The following is an 18,590-nucleotide window of genomic DNA, read 5'->3' on the forward strand; positions in this document are numbered from 1 at the left end:
AACACACATTCCTCGATGAAGTGTTGCGTTAATATGTTTAGCACAAATTAATTTATTTTTTTGTATTAAATACATTCGACGATATATTTTTAAAATTCAAGATGTCGGACCGTCGGAGTTCGAATTTCGAATTAAATCCGCATATGAAAGTACTTAAATATTTAAAATTCTCCTTTCGAGCGAAATATTTGCAAATGGATGTCAACTCAACAAAAACATCTCTTATACCTGTTAAAAACCCCAAACTCAGTCAAAACCTTAAACCACTTAAAATCAATCCACGTTCATCTCATCCGAACAAATCTTCACCAAGACAGCTTCGCCATGGGAAACTTCATCACCCGTTGTTCTACATTGCGCCGCATGAACTATGCACAGCAGCTGTTTGATGAAATGTCTCGTCCAAATTCTTTCGTTTGGAACACAATGGTAAGAGGGTTTCAACAGAATCAAGAGCCGAGAAATGCCCTTATACTTTTTGAGAAAATGAAGATGAGGGGGGTGATCGGGGATAAGTTTACTTACCCGTTTGTTATACGGGCTTGTAATGATTAGTGGGAGCAATGTAGAGGGAAATGTGCTCATGGGGAGGTGTTGAAAGTTGGGCTTGAGTTGGATGTTTTTGTGGGGACTAGTTTGATTGAGTTTTATAGTGGGTTTGAGAGTATGCAGTATGCATATAGAGTTTTTGAGGAGATGGTTGTGAAGGATATGGTCGCGTGGACGGCGATTTTGCATGGGTTTGTGAGTAAATTTGGTGATATAGAGAGAGGGGGGGAGTTGTTTTGTAGAATGCCGAATAAGGATATGGTTGTTTGGAATATAATGATAAATGGGTATGTGAGAGTTTGGAATGTTCCATCTCCCGCTCTTCACTCAGTGACGAACTTCCCTAAACATCCGCTTGCTGGCAATCCACAGAATGCACCACATGTTCAACGTCCGCAAATTGAACAAGCAGGGCCTTCCTTGAATGTTCCATCTCCCGCTCTTCACTCAGTGACGAACTTCCCTAAACATCCGCTTGCTGTCAATCCACATAATGCACTACATGGTCAACGTCCGCAGATTGAACTAGCAAGGCCTTCCTTGAATGTTCCATCTCCAGCTCTTCACTCAGCGACGAACTTCCCTAAACTTCCGCTTGCTGTCAATCCGCAGAATGCACAACATGGCTGACTTGATTTCGGATCATAGCGTTCGTAGAGTACCAAGTTAGTTAACTTAGCTTCACTGATCTGTTATCGATGTTAATGTTCATAACTACATCTTGTGTCTTTTGATGTGTAACTGTAGAGTTCGATGTAACATATCTTGTATTGTAAAAACTTACTCAAGAAAAAGAAAGATGCTGCCAAAAATGAGTTTTTTTTTAGTTACCAGAAATTGTTCACCAACAAAAATATCATTATACATTGAGATTAAAAGATAAATGTCATTATGAACTTGCCTAGTTTACTCAAATGCGCATGAATTTTGTTCTATTTATTTTTTATTTCCTTCTTTCCTCTACACTTTTTTCCTCAAATTCAGTAATGTTATATATTAATTTATTTTATCATAATTTTTTCGAGTAATATATGAAATACCGATTAAAAAAGAATCAATAAAATAAAATTATTTGTAATTAACTCAACCTAACTTGGTATAAATAATTTATAACTCGAACTCAAAATTCGGTTTAAATAATTTATAGACATCGAACTCAAGATCATATTCCACTCAAATCCAAAATCCCGTCTAAATAATTTATGATTCGAATTCAAAATCCGGCTCCGAACTCAGACCCGAAGTCCGGTTTAAATAATTTACGACTCGGACTCGAACTCGAACCCGGCTGACCGAGTACAAAAAGCCTAAGCATTTTGCTTGACAACATTCATCTCATCAATTCCCTGCCATTCTAGGTATTCTTCATCCTCTGTAAGTTCTGACTTGTGTTTATCCATTTTATTAAATACATATATATATTTCTATTTCTGCACATGTATGCATATGGATTCAGTAGAAAAGCTCAATTCTGTAATAAAATTGACAGAAGCTCGAGAAGAGCAGGTAGAGAAAGCTATGCTCTCTCTACTAGTTGAGTGGAAGAATCTAGAGAGTCTAGATTCTTCCACTCAACAACTGTTACAGGATTGCTTCACCAATATTCAATCAAGGGAGGCTCAGTTGAATGAGGTGAAGCAATCTGTAACGGCTCGGTTGAGTGAGGTGAAGCAATCTGTAACGAGTAGTAGTGAAGTACTTAATGAGGTGAGGAATAGTTTGGAGAGTAGGATGAAGGAGGTGGAGAGGAGGGAGAGGGAGGTAGAGGGTGAGGAGAGGAGAGTCGAGGAGAAGAGGAGGGAGGTGGAATGTGTGTTCGAGAGGTTTGAGATGGAAAAGAGAAAGTGGGAGGGGATTAAGGAGGCGATTGAGGAGAGGTTTGAGGTGGTTAGGTTGAAGGAGAACAGTATTGAGAGTCGGGAGGTGAAATTGGAGGCGATATGCGGGGATTTGGAGGAGAGGGAGAAGGAGGTGGGGAGGATGCGGGAGGTGATTGAGAAGAGGAGTAAGGAGGTTGAGGGTATGGAGGAGGGTTTTGCTTCAAAGGTGAGAAATTTTGAGATGGTTAGGACGATTGCGGTTGGATATTGTCAGCGGTTTAGTTTGCAGAAGGAGCAGTTGGATTTGGAGAAGAAGGAGGTTGAGGAGAGGGTTAAGGAGCTTGAAAAGAAGGAGAAGTGTTTGAAGGAGCGGGTTGAAATGATTGATAAGAGGGAGAAGGAAATTGATGCAAAGAATGTTATGAGCAAAGAACGATGTGAGGGAGTTGAAATTAGGGAGAAAAAGCTTGAAGATCGGTTGAAACAGTTTGAATTGAAAGAGAAGCGGTTAAAGGAGTCGATGGAAGCTATGGATTTGAAGAAGAAAGAAAATGAACTGAAGAACGTATCTAGTGAAGAAAGCTGTAGGAGACTTGAACATAGGGAGAAAAAGCTTGAAGACCAGCTGAAAGACCTTGAATTGGAAAAGAAGCACTTCAAGGAGTGGGTGGGAAGCATGGAAGTGAAGGGGAAAGAAATTGATTTGAAGAATGCCTTAAGTGAAAAAAGGTGCAGGAAACTTCAAAGTAGGGAGAAAAAGCTTGATGATCAGATGAAAGAATTTGAATCTAAAGAGAAGCAATTCAGAGAACAGGTGAAAACTATTGATATAAAGAAAAAAGAGGTTGATAGACGGAGGATTCTGAATGAAGAAAGATGCAAAAAACTTGATTTAATGGAGAAAAACCAGATTGAGTTCTTGACTGAATTTAAATTAAAAGAACAGCAGTTCGAAGAACGCGTCAAAAGTTTTGAGAAGAAGGAGAAAGAAGCTGATTCATTCCGATTATCATGTGAAGACAGATGCGGGAAATTTGAGTTGGAGAAGGAAAGAGCATTTGATTTGAAAGAGGAGCACTTTAAAGAACGGGTTAAAACTATTGATTTGACGGAGAAGGAAATTGATTCAGTGTGGATTTTGAATGAAGAAAGATGCAAGAAACTTGACTCAATGGAGAAAACTCTTCAAGAATTGTTGACTGGATTAAAATTAAAAGAGCAGCATGAAAATCGAGTAAAGAGTATTGAGGCCAAGGAGAAAGAAGTCGATTCAATCAGAATTTCGTGTGAAGAAAAATGCAGAAAATTTGAGTTGGAGAAGAAAAAACTCGAAGACCAGATTAAAGAATCTGAAATGAAAAAGAAACAGTTATGCAATGTTGACCTCTCAATTGTAAAACCTGAGCCATGCAGTGTTGATGGTTCATATGCAGATATAAGATTTTCTATAACTATGGGTGGAAAGAATTTGCTCTTGTATTTAATTAGTCAAAAAAGGGATCTTCATTCTATGAGTGACGAAGTTTTTAGGGCTCTTAGGATGTCAGTGTATCCTGCAAAACTAGTCTTAGATGCAATGCAAGACTTTTACCTGATACTAGAGAATAAGGAGTTCGAAGCAGATGTAGTTTGTAAAAGTAGCAATCTTTTGTTGGAGCAGTTGAGGAGATTTTCTACTCAGATTCAACCATGTCTTAGAAAAGCAGCCATGGAACTTGCACATGAATGGGAGAATAAAATGAAGAGCTCAGGGGAGGTTACTGTTTTCCTGAACCTTTTAGCGTCCTATGGGCTGGGGACTGCTTTTAACCCAGGAAAGTTCTTAACTCTTTTTGAGGTTATCGGTCAGCATAAACAAATTTCAGAGTTATGCCAGCTCCTTGGTTACACCGAAAAAATAAGCGGTAAGTTTCATGTTTGCTTTCAAGTTTATGTACATGATTTAATGTCATATAAGATATACATGGAACAGTCCTTAGAAAATAACCTAATAAGAAATTCATGCCATAGTACCAAAGTAATTTTTATGCTGTAGTAATGCTGTACTATTATGTTATCCCAACCTGAAACTTTTTCTGCTTTCTTGAACACAGAACTAATGGGATATATATATAACTATCAAGCATGTCTCTGGATGTAATTTCTCTGTAATTAGTATCTTTGTATCTGTACATAAATATATTGTTTTTAGGATCTTTTCACGTTTTGTTTCAAAATCACAACCTTGTGGTGCACAGATCTGATATTTCAGGTTCTTAAATGTGACAGATCTTATTCAAGTTATGTTAAAAGAGCATCAGCACGTTAAGGCTGTTAAATATGTTTGTGCTTTTGGGCTTCGTGACAAGTTTAAACCTGCATCACTTCTAAAAGAATTGTTGAGGAATTCTGAAGAGGCGTCAAAGGCTTTGTGTGAGAATAGTGACTGCCCAATTGACAAAAAGGTAAATCTCCTTTCTTGTTGTTTTATTATATTTATGGCAATATTTCTGAGCTTATATGTACTTTATATGATACCAGCACAAAGTCACAAAAAGGTTGGAAAAAGGATAAGTTCAATAGAGAGTCTAGTGACATATAAAACCCGTGCGTTATTGGATATTCAGTTCAGAAACTCTTTATCTTAAGTTCTTCTTGAAATTAATTGAAGGTTAATATTCTTTCTTACGCTAAAGATTACTGACATAAAATTTTATCCCAAGTTTCTTTCCTGCAATTATAAATTGCAGTTTATCCTTAAAGCATCTTAAGTTTAGTTTATAAGTGCAAAGGCCCGCACTTTTTCGGACTATTAAATCGAGCTAAACTAAAATACAATTCAATTTATCAATCCAAAAATCTTGTTACAAATACATCAATTACAAATCATTAACCTAACGAAAAGTGCAATCTTGTTACAAATGTATTTTAGGTTAAGGATTTGTAATTGATATACTTGTAACAAGATTATGGATTGATAAATTGAATTGTATTTTAGTTTAGCTCGATTTAATAGTCGAAAAAGTGTGGCCTGTTACAATAAGGAAACAGTTGAGCATTAAATTGCTTTTGTCCAAAAAAGCTAAGAAAGCTTCTCTTACTTCTGGGTCTGGGAAAGCAATGCTTGATGGGGGCTTAGAAGTGTTTGATAATATAATATCTCAAATTGGCACGAGAGCTCTCTGAATATGCTTGTCATGGTTGTTAAGTAACAACTAGTCAACAAGTAACAACTTTCATGCATGGGTCTTGCGTTCGGATTTCCTTTTGCATTTGAACTTATTGATATGGAGACTGTGTATGCACCTCCATGCATGATTTTGGGAGGATGTACTAGTTTGTCACCATAAATGTTTCAGATGATATGGCAACAAAACACTATTATTAAAAATCTGGTCCAAAAAATTGTGCAGGAAGAGGCCATAGATAACATTGTGGTTTCACTGAGAGAGGCACTGTTATGCATTTTATGTTACAAACTTGATTCAGAATGCCCTCCAGAATGCATTGAGAGATTCATTAAACAGCTTCTTGAGCAGAAGAAAGATGAAAAAGTTAAGTTATCAGTCTCTAACAATGATGCAGCAATGCAAGGAGCTGATAAAAATTGTAATTCAGCCACAGTTTTACCTGACCCAAGTGATGACTGCAACACTCAGCTTAAAGCTAGCTGTCCTATACTTGACAGTGAAAGTGCACTGGCTACTGTCCTTTCTGATATGGACGGAATAAGGTTGCTGCATTTCTTGAATGAAAATTCGGAAGATCATGAACTGTTAGGAGATGATATTTTAATTGTTCTGAATTCATCAATGGAGTCAGCAAAGTTTGTTCTGCATACTATTAAAGGAATTTATGCTCCCCATTCAGAAATAGGAGATAAGAACTTTGACTCCCTTGTTACCATGAAAAGTTGCATTCTTCTGTTAGAACAGCTCATGAAACAATCACCAAAGATCAAGAAAGAGGTTGAAGCCGACGCAATGAAACTTGCATCTGATTGGAAAGCAAAGATGAGGACTCCTTTTCAGGTCTTGGGCTTCTTGCATCTTATTTGTACCTACAATCTTAATTCAAGATTTGAGGTCAGTGAGCTTCAGAGGCACTTTGAATCTGTTTCATACCTTAAACACTCTCATGAGTTATGCCAAGTCTTCCGATTATCAGATAAGAGCCTGAATCAGACCAAGACTTCAGATAGTTGTCACTGGCATCAAAAGAATTCTTCTGGTTTCAATTTGAGCAAAAAGGAAGATAACAACACTGGTTTTATGCACTCTGCAAACTTAGGCAAACTTGTTTTAGACGCAATTTGTCACTGTTATTACTCAAATCTGAAGGGCAAAAGAATTTTAAAGCCTACAGTGGTGAAGTGCTTTATAATTTTGCTAGAGAAACTATTGACAATGTCACCACAAATTCAACCTCATGTCAGAAAGAGAGCTGCCAAATTTGCTGTTGACTGGAAAGTGCAGCTTTCAGATATTACTAGTAAGAATTCAGGAGAGGTATTTGTGCTTTTCCACCTTTTGGCGGTCTATAAAGTGGCTTCTTCAGTTGATTCAAATGAGCTTCTAGGCCTCTTGGACAGTATATATACAAGGAGGAGGATGCCTGAATTGATCCGGCTCCTAGGGCTGGGACATAAAGTTCCTGGTATGGTATCTCGCCTTTTCTCTCTATGTAATCTTAATAGTTATATTTTGATTCAAAATTTGGAAAAATGGAGTTACTGTCACCATTTGATATAGGCACAAATCTTTATTTTATGTTCATAATTATATCACTTAATTAGGGTAATGGTATTTTATATTATGCAAGTGCAGCACTAACAAGCATTCTTGATGCCACACCACTAGTAAGTATAATAGGGAAAAAAGAAATCTGGGATGTGCCTGCGAGTTTAGCAGGTGCACTTGAGGCACGCCACCTTAAACTTTTTAAGATTTGAACAAAGAGAAATTACAGCAGCTTTTTAAGTCTTTCTTTTGTATAGTTCAGAAAATCAATGTATCATGTTTCCTGCCAACAGATTTTGTAGAAAGTCTCATTCAGAAGGGCGACAGGCTTCAGGCCATCCGATACATATATGAATTTGAGCTTGTTGGGAAGTTTCTACCGGTGCCTATCCTAAAAGATCACCTGAGCTCTAAGGAAGTGATGAAAATGTCTCCTGTATGTTTTCTTCGATCTATTTCTCATTCCATTTTATTAGTCTTTGATCCAACTTCCAAGCTGATTATGTTGTTTTAAATACTATAACAGGCTAACATTGGCATAATAAGCAAACAACTTGGCATCCTTAGAGGATTAGTAAAATGCATCAAAGACCATCAGCTAGAGGTTGAGTATCCACCTGAAGATCTTTTAGCTCAAATTCAGAATCTAGAGGAGAAGTCTAAGGAGGTCATAGAAAGATCTCAGTCATATAAGAATTGCAGCAAGAGGCCGCATGTTTCTGGCCCAGATCCTAGGCCTGAAGCTCAGTCGCATACAAATTTTCAAAAACGACCTGCTGCAGGCCTATATCCTCGACCTGAAGCTCAAACGCAATGGCGTATCAGCAAACATCCACGAATTGAGCCACCAGCCAGAACTTCCTCGAATGTTCCATTCCCTGCCTTTAACCCAATGGCAAACTTTGCCCGCTGTGAGGGGGCCTATATGCAGTCTGGACCTGAAGCTCAAAGGCAATGGCATATCAATCAACTTCCGCAGGCTCGACCACCAGGACCGAGCTTATATGTTCAGCCTCCTTTATACCCAATGCCAAACTTTCTCAATACTCCACCTGCATTTAATCCACAGAATGCACCGCAATCTTAATACAAGTGTCTGCACATAGCACCAAGTCATGAAGCTTCTTATCACTTTTTTGGAAGACGGATGAAAATCTTATCTGCAATTTTCCAGTAACAATGTCTCGAGGGTCTGCGAGATCCTCAGCATGTTAATTCTCCTGGTCTTTCTTGCAATGTGAAAAATGTAAATTTCAATGTAACCCATACTTGATAGTATGTTTTGTTTCCTGCTGCTTAATCTTTCTGGAGACCATAAGAGGGCCTCAGGATTTGTTACCATATACTCCTATCTAATGGGGCCGTTTGGGTTATGTTAAAAATTATTTTAAAAGAAGTACTTCTTGCTCAAAATAAAGAAGTGGAGTTTTCGTGACAAGTAAATTAAATAAGTTATTAAATTTTTAGGAAAAGAAGTAGAATTTGTAAAAAAAAATCGCATTTTCTACTTCCAACTTCTTTCTCACATGTTAAAAGTACCTTGCTTTTTTACACAAATATGTCAAGAAAAGCAGAACTTTCGTTAAACATGAGTAATATCTTTTTCAACAATTAGTAAGCAGCTAAAATTCTTTTACATACAAATCAAATTAGGGAAGATGATGTTGGATTGTTTAATTTAGTAAGAGCAGTTATACGAATTTAAAAATTGAAACAAAAATATCTAGCAAAACTTTACTTAATTTCGAATTTAGCAGGTCATAACCGATTTTAATATTCTTCTTTAAGTACAATTTCATTTTAAGTTCGAATTTTTTAATAGTGTGAAGATGATAGTTCGAATCTTGATAAAACTTTCCAAAAAAGATTAATATTTCATGTATTTATTCAAATATTTCAGAAAAAGACTAAAATATCACGTTTTCATCGTATACAGTCCAAAACAAAAATCGAAGGGGCAGTTTGGCGAAGTGCTTATTACATATAAATGAAAATTCAATTACAAGTGATAGGTAATTTTTATGAATAAATTTTCTAGTGTTTATAATTTTTTGTGTAAAAAACATTATTAGTATAATAATAAATTGTTACAAACTTATTTAGCAAAGAAAAAAAAATTGTTACAAACTATCTTTTAATATGATCCTCTTTATATTTGTAAAATCAAACTTCAAAAATAAAAATAAATCACTAAAAAGTTATAATTTTCAACTTGTTTGATTCTGACTTATACGTAAAAATTAACTTGGTACATAAACAAACAACATAAATAAACGATTTGTTTCTGACTTATAAGTCTAATAAAGACGCCTATAAGCTCACCCATCCAGGAGTTTACCGACAAAATTGAACTTTATCGACATAATTGTACTAATGCTTTGCTCCCGAGTTTTTTTAGGAGAGGAAGCAAGTGAGTGAAATCATTCATCCTACTTTTGGAGTGAAATTATGCTATATTTGCACTCACTTTCACTTATTTTCATTTCTTTAAATAATTCAGAAGCACGAATATGAGTAAAATTAGATAATTTTACTTTTTTTTTCACTTGATTTCTTCCATGTTTAAAACACAAGAGTAGGTGTAAATGATCCTACTTGTTAGTAACACACATTCCTCGATGAAGTGTGCTTTATATATTTTTAGCACAAATTTATTTTTTATTTTTTTGAATTAAATACATTCGGCGATATATTTTTAAAATTCAAGATGTCGGACTGTCGGAGTTCATATTTCGAATTAAATCCGCGTATGAATGTACTTAAAAATTTTAAAATTCTTCCGTCAAAAAAAAAAAAAATTTTAAAATTCTCCTTTCGAGCGAAATATTTGCAAATGGATGGCAACTCAACATAAACATCTCTTGTACCTGTTAAAAAACCCAAACTCAGTCAAAACCTTAAACCACTTAAAATCAATCCACGTCCATCTCATCCGAACAAATCTTCACCAAGACAGCTTCGCCATGGGAAACTTCATCACCCATTGCTCTACATTGCGCCGCATGAACTACGCACAGAAGCTGTTTGATGAAATGTCTCATCCAAATTCTTTCGTTTGGAACACAATGGTAAGAGGGTTTCAACAGAATCAAGAGCCGAGAAATGCCCTTATACTTTTTGAGAAAATGAAGATGAGGGGGGTGATCGGGGATAAGTTTACTTACCCGTTTGTTATACGGGCTTGTAATGATTTGTGGGAGCAATGTAGAGGGAAATGTGCTCATGGGGAGGTGTTGAAAGTTGGGCTTGAGTTGGATGTTTTTGTGGGGACTAGTTTGATTGAGTTTTATAGTGGGTTTGAGAGTATGCAGTATGCATATAGAGTTTTTGAGGAGATGGTTGTGAAGGATATGGTCGCGTGGACGGCGATTTTGCATGGGTTTTTGAGTAAATTTGGTGATATAGAGAGAGGGCGGGAGTTGTTTTGTAGAATGCCGAATAAGGATATGGTTGTTTGGAATATAATGATAAATGGGTATGTGAGAGTTTGGAATGTTCCATCTCCCGCTCTTCACTCAGTGACGAACTTCCCTAAACATCCGCTTGCTGGCAATCCACAGAATGCACCACATGTTCAACGTCCGCAAATTGAAACAAGCAGGGCCTTCCTTGAATGTTCCATCTCCTGCTCTTCACCCAGTGACGAACTTCCCTAAACATCCGCTTGCTGTCAATCCACATAATCCACTACATGTTCAACGTCCGCAGATTGAACAAGCAAGGCCTTCCTTGAATGTTCCATCTCCAGCTCTTCACTCAGCGACGAACTTCCCTAAACTTCCGCTTGTTGTCGCTCCGCAGAATGCACAACATGGCTGACTTGATTTCGGATCATAGCGTTCGTAGAGTACCAAGTTAGTTAACTTAGCTTCACTGATCTGTTATCGATGTTAATGTTCATAACTACATCTTGTGTCTTGTGATGTGTAACTGTAGAGTTCGATGTAACATATCTTGTATTGTAAAAACTTACTCAAAAAAAATGAAAAATGCAGCCAAAAATGAGTTGCTTTTTAGTTACCAGAAATTGTTCACCAACAAAAATATCATTATACATTGAGATCAAAAGATAAATGTCATTATGAACTTGACTAGTTTACTCAAATGCGCATGAATTTTGTTCTATTTCTTTTCTATTTCCTTCTTTCCTCCTTTACACTTTTTTCCTCAAATTCACTAATGTTATATACGAATTTATTTTATCATAATTTTTTCGAGTAATATATGAAATACCGATTAAAAAAGAATCAATAAAATAAAATTATTTGTCATTAACTCAACCTAACTTGGTATAAATAATTTATAACTTGAACTCAAAATTCAGTTTAAATAATTTATAGACATCGAACTCAAGATCATATTCCGGACTTAAATCCCAAATCCCGTCTAAATAATTTATGATTCGAATTCAAAATCCGGCTCCGAACTCAGACGCGAAGTCCGGTTTAAATAATTTACTACTCGAACTCGAACCGGGCTGACCGGGTACAAAAAGCCTAAGCATTTTGCTTGACAACATTCATCTCATCAATTCCCTGCCATTCTAGGTATTCTTCATCCTCTGTAAGTTCTGACTTGTGTTTATCCATTTTATTAAATACATATATATATTTCTATTTCAGCACATGTATGCATATGGATTCAGTAGAGAAGCTCAATTCAGTAATAAAATTGACAGAAGCTCGAGAAGAGCAGGTAGAGAAAGCTATGCTCTCTCTACTAGTTGAGTGGAAGAATCTAGAGAGTCTAGATTCTTCCACTCAACAACTGTTACGGGATTGCTTCACCAATATTCAATCAAGGGAGGCTCAGTTGAATGAGGTGAAGCAATCTGTAACGGCTCGGTTGAGTGAGGTGAAGCAATCTGTAACGAGTAGTAGTGAAGTACTTAATGAGGTGAGGAATAGTTTGGAAAGTAGGATCAAGGAGGTGGAAAGGAGGGAGAGGGAGGTAGAGGGTGAGGAGAGGAGAGTCGAGGAGAAGAGGAGGGAGGTGGAATGTGTGTTCGAGAGGTTTGAGATGGAAAAGAGAAAGTGGGAGGGGATTAAGGAGGCGATTGAGGAGAGGTCTGAGGTGGTTAGGTTGAAGGAGAACAGTATTGAGAGTCGGGAGGTGAAGTTGGAGGCGATATGCGGGGATTTGGAGGAGAGGGAGAAGGAGGTGGGGAGGATGCGGGAGGTGATTGAGAAGAGGAGTAAGGAGGTTGAGGGTATGGAGGAGGGTTTTGCTTCGAAGGAGAGAAATTTTGAGATGCTTAGGACGATTACGGTTGAATATTGTAATCGGTTTAGTTTGCAGAAGGAGCAATTGGATTTGGAGAAGAAGGAGGTTGAGGAGAGGGTTAAGGAGCTTGAAATGAAGGAGAAGTGTTTGAAGGAGCGGGTTGAAATGATTGATAAGAGGGAGAAGGAAATTGATGCAAAGAATGTTATGAGCAAAGAACGATGTAAGGGAGTTGAAACTAGGGAGAAAAAGCTTGAAGATCGGTTGAAACAGTTTGAATTGAAAGAGAAGCGGTTAAAGGAGTCGATGGAAGCTATGGATTTGAAGAAGAAAGAAAATGAACTGAAGAACGTATCTAGTGAAGAAAGCTGTAGGAGACTTGAACATAGGGAGAAAAAGCTTGAAGACCAGCTGAAAGACCTTGAATTGAAAGAGAAGTACTTCAAGGAGTGGGTGGGAGGCATGAAAGTGAAGGAGAAAGAAATTGATTTGAAGAATGCCTTAAGTGAAGAAAGGTGCAGGAAACTTCAAAGTAGGGAGAAAAAGCTTGATGATCAGATGAAAGAATTTGAATCTAAAGAGAAGCAATTCAGAGAACAGGTGAAAACTATTGAATTAAAGAAAAAAGAGGTTGATAGAGGGAGGATTCTGAATGAAGAAAGATGCAAAAAACTTGATTTAATGGATAAAAACCAGATTGAGTTCTTGACTGAAAATCGAGTCGAGAGTATTGAGGCCAAGGAGAAAGAAGTCGATTCAATCAGAATTTCATGTGAAGAAAAATGCAGAAAATTTGAGTTGGAGAAGAAAAAACTCGAAGACCAGATTAAAGAATCTGAAATGAAAAAGAAACAGTTATGCAATGTTGACCTCTCAATTGTAAAACCTGAGCCATGCAGTGTTGATGGTTCATATGCAGATATAAGATTTTCTATAACTATGGGTGGAAAGAATTTGCTCTTGTATTTAATTAGTCAAAAAAGTATTCTTCATTCTATGAGTGACGAAGTTTTTAGGGCTCTTAGGATGTCAGTGTATCCTGCAAAACTAGTCTTAGATGCAATGCAAGACTTTTACCTGATACTAGAGAATAAGGAGTTCGAAGCAGATGTAGTTTGTAAAAGTAGCAATCTTTTGTTGGAGCAGTTGAGGAGATTTTCTACTCAGATTCAACCATGTCTTAGAAAAGCAGCCATGGAACTTGCACATGAATGGGAGAATAAAATGAAGAGCTCAGGGGAGGTTACTGTTTTCCTGAACCTTTTAGCGTCCTATGGGTTGGGGACTGCTTTTAACCCAGGAAAGTTCTTAACTCTTTTTGAGGTTATCGGTCAGCATAAACAAATTTCAGAGTTATGCCAGCTCCTTGGTTACACCGAAAAAATGAGCGGTAAGTTTCATGTTTGCTTTCAAGTTTATGTACATGATTTAATGTCATATAAGATATACATGGAACAGTCCTTAGAAAATAACCTAATAAAAAATTCATGCCATAGTACCAAAGTAATTTTTATGCTGTAGTAATGCTGTACTATTATGTTATCCCAACCTGAAACTTTTTCTGCTTTCTTGAACACAGAACTAATGGAATATATATAACTATCAAGCATGTCTCTGGATGTAATTTCTCTGTAATTAGTATCTTTGTATCTGTACATAAATATATTATTTTTAGGATCTTTTCACGTTTTGTTACAAAATCACAACCTTGTGGTGCACAGATCTGATATTTCAGGTTCTTATATGTGACAGATCTTATTCAAGTTATGTTAAAAGAGCATCAGCACGTTAAGGCTGTTAAATATGTTTGTGCTTTTGGGCTTCGTGACAAGTTTAAACCTGCATCACTTCTAAAAGAATTGTTGAAGAATTCTGAAGAGGCGTCAAAGGCTTTGTGTGAGAATAGTGACTGCCCAATTGACAAAAAGGTAAATCTCCTTTCTTGTTGTTTTATTATATTTATGGCAATATTTCTGAGCTTATATTTACTTTATGTGATACCAGCACAAAAGTCACAAAAAGGTTGGAAAAAGGATAAGTTCAATAGAGAGTCTAGTGACATATAAAACCTGTGCGTTATTGGATATTCAGTTCAGAAACTCTTTATATTAAGTTCTTCTTGAAATTAATTGAAGGTTAATATTCTTTCTTAAGCTAAATACTACCGACATAAAATTTTATCCCAAGTTTCTTTCCTGCAATTATAAATTGCAGTTTATCCTTAAAGCATCTTAAGTTTAGTTTATAAGTGCAAAGGCCCGGACTTTTTCGGACTATTAAATCGAGCTAAACTAAAATACAATTCAATTTATCAATCCAAAAATCTTGTTACAAATACATCAACTACAAATCGTTAACCTAACGAAAAGTGCAATCTTGTTACAAATGTATTTTAGGTTAAGGATTTGTAATTGATATACTTGTAACAAGATTATGGATTGGTAAATTGAATTGTATTTTAGTTTAGCTCGATTTAATAATCGAAAAAGTGTGGCCTGTTACAATAAGGAAACAGTTGAGCATTATATTGCTTTTGTCCAAAAACGCTAAGAAAGCTTCTCTTACTTCTGGGTCTGGGAAAGCAATGCTTGATGGGGGCTTAGAAGTGTTTGATAATATAATATCTCAAAATGGTACGAGAGCTCTCTGAATATGCTTGTCATGGTTGTTAAGTAACAACTAGTCAACAAGTAACAACTTTCATGCATGGGTCTTGTGTTTGGATTTCCTTTTGCATTTGAACTTATTGATATGGAGACTGTGTATGCACCTCCATGCATGGATTTGGGAGGATGTACTAGTTTGTCACCATAAATGTTTTAGATGATATGGCAACAAAACACTATTATTAAAAATCTGGTCCAAAAAATTGTGCAGGAAGAGGCCATAGATAACATTGTGGTTTCACTGAGAGAGGCACTGTTATGCATTTTATGTTACAAACTTGATTCAGAATGCCCTCCAGAATGCATTGAAAGATTCATTAAACAGCTTCTTCAGCAGAAAAAAGATGAAAAAGTTAAGTTATCAGTCTCTAACAATGATGCAGCAATGCAAGGAGCTGATAAAAATTGTAATTCAGCCACAGTTTTACCTGACCCAAGTGATGACTGCAACACTCAGCTTAAAGCTAGCTGTCCTATACTTGACAGTGAAAGTGCACTAGCTACTGTCCTTTCTGATATGGACGGAATAAGGTTGCTGCATTTCTTGAATGAAAATTCAGAAGATCATGAACTGTTAGGAGATGATATTTTAATTGTTCTGAATTCATCAATGGAGTCAGCAAAGTTTGTTCTGCATGCCATTAAAGGAATTTATGCTCCCCATTCAGAACTAGGAGATAAGAACTTTGACTCCCTTGTTACCATGAAAAGTTGCATTCTTCTGTTAGAACAGCTCATGAAACAATCACCAAAGATCAAGAAAGAGGTTGAAGCCGACGCAATGAAACTTGCATCTGATTGGAAAGCAAAGATGAGGACTCCTCTTCAGGTCTTGGGCTTCTTGCATCTTATTTGTACCTACAATCTTAATTCAGGATTTGAGGTCAGTGAGCTTCAGAGGCACTTTGAATCTGTTTCATACCTTAAACACTCTCATGAGTTATGCCAAGTCTTCCGATTATCAGATAAGAGCCTGAATCAGACCAAGACTTCAGATAGTTGTCACTGGCATCAAAAGAATTCTTCTGGTTTCAATTTGAGCAAAAAGGAAGATAACAACACTGGTTTTATGCACTCTGCAAATTTAGGCAAACTTGTTTTAGACGCAATTTGTAACTGTTATTACTCAAATCTGAAGGGCAAAAGAATTTTAGAGCCTACAGTGGTGAAGTGCTTTATAATTTTGCTAGAGAAACTATTGACAATGTCACCACAAATTCAACCTCATGTCAGAAAGAGAGCTGCCAAATTTGCTGTTGACTGGAAAGTGCAGCTTTCAGATATTACTAGTAAGAATTCAGGAGAGGTATTTGTGCTTTTCCACCTTTTGGCGGTCTATAAAGTGGCTTCTTCAGTTGATTCAAATGAGCTTCTAGGCCTCTTGGACAGTATATATACAAGGAGGAGGATGCCTGAATTGATCCGGCTCCTAGGGCTGGGACATAAAGTTCCTGGTATGGTATCTCGCCTTTTCTCTCTATGTAATCTTAATAGTTATATTTTGATTCAAAATTTGGAAAAATGGAGTTACTGTCACCATTTGATATAGGCACAAATCTTTATTTTATGTTCATAATTATATCACTTAATTAGGGTAATGGTATTTTATATTATGCAAGTGCAGCACTAACAAGCATTCTTGATGCCACACCACTAGTAAGTATAATAGGGAAAAAAGAAATCTGGGATGTGCCTGCGAGTTTAGCAGGTGCACTTGAGGCACGCCACCTTAAACTTTTTAAGATTTGAACAAAGAGAAATTACAGCAGCTTTTTAAGTCTTTCTTTTGTATAGTTCAGAAAATCAATGTATCATGTTTCCTGCCAACAGATTTTGTAGAAAGTCTCATTCAGAAGGGCGACAGGCTTCAGGCCATCCGATACATATATGAATTTGAGCTTGTTGGGAAGTTTCTACCGGTGCCTGTCCTAAAAGATCACCTGAGCTCTAAGGAAGTAATGAAAATGTCTCCTGTATGTTTTCTTCGATCTATTTCTCATTCCATTTTATTAGTCTTTGATCCAACTTCCAAGCTGATTATGTTGTTTTAAATACTATAACAGGCTAACATTGGCATAATAAGCAAACAACTTGGCATCCTTAGAGGATTAGTAAAATGCATCAAAGACCATCAGCTAGAGGTTGAGTATCCACCTGAAGATCTTTTAGCTCAAATTCAGAATCTAGAGGAGAAGTCTAAGGAGGTCATAGAAAGATCTCAGTCATATAAGAATTGCAGCAAGAGGCCGCATGTTTCTGGCCCAGATCCTAGGCCTGAAGCTCAGTCGCATACAAATTTTCAAAAACGACCTGCTGCAGGCCTATATCCTCGACCTGAAGCTCAAACGCAATGGCGTATCAGCAAACATCCACGAATTGAGCCACCAGCCAGAACTTCCTCCAATGTTCCATTCCCTGCCTTTAACCCAATGGCAAACTTTGCCCGCTGTGAGGGGGCCTATATGCAGTCTGGACCTGAAGCTCAAAGGCAATGGCATATCTATCAACTTCCGCAGGCTCGACCACCAGGACCGAGCTTATATGTTCAGCCTCCTTTTCACCCAATGCCAAACTTTCTCAACACTCCACCTGCATTTAATCCAGAGAATGCGCTTCAATCTTAATGCAAGTGTCTGCACATAGCACCAAGTCATGAAGCTTCTTATCACTTTTTTGGAAGACGGATGAAAATCTTATCTGCAATTTTCCAGTAACAATGTCTTGAGGGTCTGCGAGATCCTCAGCATGTTAATTCTCCTGGTCTTTCTTGCAATGTGAAAAATGTAAATTTCAATGTAACCCATACTTGATAGTATGTTTTGTTTCCTGCTGCTTAATCTTTCTGGAGACCATAAGAGGGCCTCAGGATTTGTTACCATATACTCCTATCTAATGGGGCCGTTTGGGTTATGTTAAAAATTATCTTAAAAGAAGTACTTCTTGCTCAAAATAAAGAAGTGGAGTTTTCGTGACAAGTAAATTAAATAAGTTATTAAATTTTTAGGAAAAGAAGTAGAAGTTGTAAAAAAAAGCTGCATTTTCTACTTCCAACTTCTTTCTCACATGTTAAAAGTACCTTGCTTTTTTACACAAATATGTCAAGAAAAGCAGAACTTTCGTTAAACATGGGTAATATCTTTTTCAACAATTAGTAAGCAGCTAAAATTCTTTTACATACAAATCAAATTAGGGAAGATGATGTTGGATTGTTTAATTTAGTAAGAGCAGTTATACGAATTTAAAAATTGAAACAAAAATATCTAGCAAAACTTTACTTAATTTCGAATTTAGCAGGTCATAACCGATTTTAATATTCTTCTTTAAGTACAATTTCATTTTAAGTTCGAATTTTTTAATAGTGTGAAGATGATAGTCCAAATCTTGATAAAACTTTCCAAAAAAATTAATATTTCATGTATTTATTCAAATTTTTCAGAAAAAGACTAAAATATCACGTTTTCATCGTATACAGTCCAAAACAAAAACCGAAGGGGCAGTTTGGCGAAGTGCTTATTACATATAAATGAAAATTCAATTACAAGTGATAGGTAATTTTTATGAATAAATTTTCTAGTGTTTATAATTTTTTGTGTAAAAAACATTATTAGTATAAT

General features: G+C 36.5%; 3 protein-coding genes across 3 annotated transcripts; all 3 read left to right on the forward strand.

Moving 5' to 3' along the window:
- The first annotated feature begins 1,810 nt into the window (after window positions 1-1,810).
- Window positions 1,811-8,507, forward strand: LOC108227685 (FRIGIDA-like protein 5). The gene is made up of 5 exons (XM_017402964.2): window positions 1,811-4,273; window positions 4,638-4,813; window positions 5,762-7,004; window positions 7,381-7,523; window positions 7,614-8,507. The coding sequence occupies exons 1-5, from the start codon at window positions 1,990-1,992 to the stop codon at window positions 8,172-8,174; spliced, it is 4,407 nt and encodes a 1,468-aa protein (XP_017258453.2). The 5' UTR covers window positions 1,811-1,989; the 3' UTR covers window positions 8,175-8,507.
- A 1,543-nt stretch (window positions 8,508-10,050) lies between these two features.
- LOC108227688 (pentatricopeptide repeat-containing protein At1g09190-like) lies at window positions 10,051-10,906 on the forward strand. Its single transcript, XM_064080117.1, has 2 exons — window positions 10,051-10,562; window positions 10,648-10,906. The coding sequence occupies exons 1-2, from the start codon at window positions 10,051-10,053 to the stop codon at window positions 10,904-10,906; spliced, it is 771 nt and encodes a 256-aa protein (XP_063936187.1).
- A 564-nt stretch (window positions 10,907-11,470) lies between these two features.
- On the forward strand, window positions 11,471-17,921 carry LOC108227686 (uncharacterized). Its single transcript, XM_064078943.1, has 5 exons — window positions 11,471-13,700; window positions 14,063-14,238; window positions 15,188-16,430; window positions 16,807-16,949; window positions 17,040-17,921. The coding sequence occupies exons 1-5, from the start codon at window positions 11,717-11,719 to the stop codon at window positions 17,598-17,600; spliced, it is 4,107 nt and encodes a 1,368-aa protein (XP_063935013.1). The 5' UTR covers window positions 11,471-11,716; the 3' UTR covers window positions 17,601-17,921.
- Window positions 17,922-18,590: the final 669 nt, after the last annotated feature.

Source organism: Daucus carota, chromosome 6, assembly GCF_001625215.2.
Source record: "Daucus carota subsp. sativus chromosome 6, DH1 v3.0, whole genome shotgun sequence".
Taxonomy (NCBI): Eukaryota; Viridiplantae; Streptophyta; class Magnoliopsida; order Apiales; family Apiaceae; genus Daucus; species Daucus carota.